The sequence below is a fragment of the Engraulis encrasicolus genome, chromosome 15 (assembly GCF_034702125.1).
Source record: "Engraulis encrasicolus isolate BLACKSEA-1 chromosome 15, IST_EnEncr_1.0, whole genome shotgun sequence".
Taxonomy (NCBI): Eukaryota; Metazoa; Chordata; class Actinopteri; order Clupeiformes; family Engraulidae; genus Engraulis; species Engraulis encrasicolus.
In genome coordinates, this window is record NC_085871.1 from 35,102,019 (window position 1) to 35,106,247 (window position 4,229).

Below are 4,229 nucleotides of genomic sequence, written 5' to 3' on the forward strand. Positions count from 1 at the left end.
TGCGTGTGTGTATGCTATGCGCGTGTATACACAATCTCTGTGTGATTCCCGTTTTGTTCTGACCCAGCTACTCATCTGGAGCCGTTCCAACCCCCTACCATCAAAAACTAGGGTGTGACAAAACCTCCACTAAATGGACCTGGCACAGACTTTATTTTGCAGACTACAGCAGCAGCAGTAGCACTTTTGCTCATCCCTATACCTCCCATTGGCTACATATACAGAATAACTTTAAAATCCCATTTTGCCCCCCCCCCCTTCCATTCACACCCCTCCCTCCTCCTCCTCCATCCTCTATGGGTCCCATGAAATGCTCCTGGTAGCCGCCTGTAGGCTAGCTATGACTAGCGTTGGTGGGGGTAGGACCAGGACCAGGGGCAGGGTCAGGGACAGGGGGCTCGGCAGTCTTGCGTCCCGAGGGGATGGGGGGCAGGATGGGCTTGGCATTGGATCCGGGCCTGCTGGGGTATGGAGAGGCAGCAGAGGGAGCCGCCGAGGAGGGTGAGAGGTGGCCCGACATGCCTCCACGTGGAGCATCTGGAGTCGGGACAGGCTCAGAAGAATCTGGGGGAAAGAGAGAGAGAGAGAGAGAGAGAGAGAGAAACGTTGGTCATACTGATAAATATTAGTTTATTACTTAGTAAATACCCATGAAAAGATCAGGACAGGCTCAGAAGGACCTGGTTAGAGAGAGAGAGAGAGAGAGAGAGAGAGAGAGAGAGAGAGAGAGAGAGAGAGAGAGAGAGAGAGAGAGAGTGTGTGTTTGTGTGTCTGTGTGGGTATGTGAGAGTTGGAGACATTAATGAAATGACAAACCAAGACTACAGTGTCTTTTTTGTGCTCCACGTTTAAAAAAATTAAACTAATCTGGACAGGCACGGCACGACAACCTCCCCGAAAGCGGAATCCTTGAAGGCAGCATGCAAAAACCATCAACGATCGCTTAAAACTTCATTTGGAATTCAGCGATCGCTTTATTCATTAATCAAACACGTCAAGACTCAACACTGTTCCTTTATTAATACGGCCTTACGAGTCCGCCAAAACAAAAAGGGCCAGACTACCATTGCACGCTGTATTATCAAAACACATTTAGGATTCTCTTCTCAAGGCTGTCGTAGGCAAATGGGCTGAGCTGTAATATTATTCAAAAAGGCCTTCAAAGCTTCAAGCAAGTCATGGTAGTCAGTAGGGGTGTAAAAAATAATCAGTATCGATATATCGCAATATAATATGACGATTGAATTGAATTGTATCATATCGTGGGGCATTCTTAACCCTCTGAGGTCTAAGGCCTTTCAGAGGCTTTTAGGCTGCTTGCACCACCCTGACATTTTCAAGTATTTTTATTTCATTTCATATATATATATTTGGAACCTGGAAGGTCTGAGGTTTCTAATGGTGTGACTTATATGTTTCAATGACAAAAACTCACAGAGTTACAGACTTGTTTTTGGAGACCAATTGCCCTCTGAAGGGCACTCGGACCTCAGAGGGTTAAGTATCGAAAATCATCGAATCGCTGGCCCCTGCCCAATGCCCCATCTCCATAACATAGAAGTGGAAAAGTAATTGGAAAAAAGTCGAATCGATTCGTATTGTATCGCATCATGCCTTCTTAAGTATCGAAAATAATCGAATCGCATCGCATCGAATAATAAGTAAGGGTTAACGTTCGGCGAGAAGGTCGCTACCGTGGAATAGCAGCACGACAGAGAGAATCTTTAGACCCCGACGCGGAGCGGAGGGGTCTTGTTCTCTCTGAAGTGCTGCTATTCCACAAAGCGACCGACTCGCCGAAAGTTAACCCGCTTATTATATGGATATACTTAACTTAAATGATTCACACATGGCGGGGACATTTCTTTAGACCTATTTAATGTTAAGATTGTTGCTGCGCAAAACAAAACAGTGCCGTTGTGGAACACCGCTAGGCAACAGCTAGGTAGCCAGGACAACAGGTGTTGTCTATCACAGCAGCTGATTAGAGTGACAAAAGACCGGACCCTCTGCGGAGTGATATGAAACATTCGCTTTAGCCACTGACTTGTATACAAGCCAGTGGCTTTAGCAGTGAACGTCTTGTTGCCATTGACAGCGGTAGCCAGGACAACGGGTGCTGTCTATCACAGCAGCTGATTAGAGTCTTGTTGAAAAGTCGCTTTAGCAGTGAAAAGTCTTGTTGCCATTGATAGCGGTCTGTTATAGACCAACCCGTCCGTTATCGAAAAATAACAGACGTCCGAACGTTGGGGAGCCCCGTTGAAATGAATGGAGCATTCGACAGATGACGTCACAACCATATAATAAGATCTCGATATTGAATCGTATCGTCATGGAGGCTGTGATTTACACCCCTACTAGTTAGGAGTTACGTTTTTAGCATTTTAGCACGAGTTCTTTTCGGAGTTTTGATGCTTACAAGGTTGAATACTTTAACTTTGATGGATTTAGAGCTGTCTCTTTGGCATTTTCATCTAAGCTCATTTGACTATTAGCATACAACCTCTGCTGTATACATGCATGGTAAATCTGGGAAATGTGTGGTCAAAAATAAAATTAAATGTGGCAGCAGCTGCCTTAGATGGATGATGATGATGCTAGGTCAGCTTTCAACAGTGAGAGAGAAAGACTTTGGTCATACTAGTAAGTAAATATTAGTTTATTACTAATTAATACCATGAAAAGATCAAATTTGGCCAAAGGCTGTACAGTTCCAATGAGCAGCATAGTTGTAATACCTACATACTCTGGCCACGATCCTACTCAGTACACCTTTAAGCCCTCAGCCCTTACGAAGGTCCACAATAAAACAGGCCAAAAGAGACGGGACCACATAACTACATAAAGCTGCCACGCGCTGACTGATGATTTAGGGCGCTAGAGTCCATAAAACCCATTTTGACAAAACCCAAAGGACCGCAGAGTTGATGTTTTTACACATCTAACCACGCACATATGCTTATGTGTAGCTGGGGATAAAAGAGTGATGATAACATATGAAAGTGGCAGGTAGTTTATGGATCAAAACAGTGTGAACTGCAAGTGACTTGGGAGGGACATTATCTGAATATTTTCAAAGTAGATGTCAAGCCCTGCATATAATTTAATACCGGTAATTCAATTATTTCATAATTACAAACAGCAGTGTTGGCCAAGTCTAACAGTTCACTTCTCCCCAGGATCTGACAGTGATTGTCGTCTTTTGTTTTACAGTACAGGTTTTTCAGGATTTTGAGATTTTAGCTGTTTTATTAACTATGTGGGTATGCTAGAGCTGAATGAACACATTACAATGCAAGGGGAGGGTCTTGGCTTTTAAATGTAACTCATTTCATTTTTGTATGTGCTTCGGAGGCTGAGATATTTAGGATTTAATAGGAAGAGGGCACCCTTTCCCAAAAAGGGCTTAGGACAAAATGGGTTAAACTAGCCTGAACTAGCCTGACTCTGTGAAAAACCTTGTGTATTTCCTCTCAGCTTTGTGAGCGTGATCACACAAGGGTCTGGTCTTCAAAAAGCAAACTGGCCTCCGACTAACTGATGGACTAAAAGTGGCGCATAGAGTCACTGCACGTGACTAAAACTATCTACTTTAAGAAGCCCATAATATAATAGAAATAGCAACAACTACATTCTTGTTTTCCCTACCCTGCAGTGCAGAGTGACTTGCATGTTTGATGTCCCCCCAAAGTCAGAGGAGAAAATGGGAGTTTTCAATCACTTTGCCTCAGTAGACACTTAATGAGCATCCAAATTCTCATTCTCACATTTTAACCTCCAACATAATAGGGGGTAAATGGCACTCCTAAATAGCTGTCCTACTTCACAGACTGGGCCGGGGCACTTTTTGGGAGTTTGGAAGATGGGGCTGAGAGAGGGAAAGATGAAGAGAAAGAGAGAAAGAGGGAGGGGATTTGAGACATTTATCGGGCGATTACCCCCATGGCTCTCGGAACAACATAACAAGAGAAAGTTCTGGAAGAAACTTTAAAAGCAGGGCGGCTCCTCTGAGAAAGAGAGAGAGAGAGAGAGAGAGAGAGAGAGAGAGAGAGGGAGGCAGGGCCTGAGGACAAGCAGGAAGAAAAAAAAAACCTCAAGACAACTCCACACTACTTGCCGTTGAACAGGTCCAGGTCAGGAAAGAGGACAAGGTAAAGAGAGGAAGAGTTGAAGGACCTTACGAGAAGAGAAGAGAAAAGAAGAACAGAGAAGAGAGGGATAGAGAA

The 4,229-nt window shown here is 44.2% G+C and overlaps 1 protein-coding gene across 3 annotated transcripts in view; it reads right to left on the reverse strand.

Moving 5' to 3' along the window:
- Positions 1–263: 263 nt before the first annotated feature.
- lrguk (leucine-rich repeats and guanylate kinase domain containing) overlaps positions 264–4,229 on the reverse strand; it is a 45,058-nt gene continuing 41,092 nt past the window's right edge. For all 3 annotated transcript variants that reach the window (XM_063218021.1, XM_063218020.1, XM_063218019.1), the window contains one exon: positions 264–564. In XM_063218021.1, the coding sequence (XP_063074091.1) occupies positions 335–564 (230 nt within the window). In that variant the 3' untranslated portion in view covers positions 264–334. The remainder of the gene's footprint in view (positions 565–4,229) is intronic.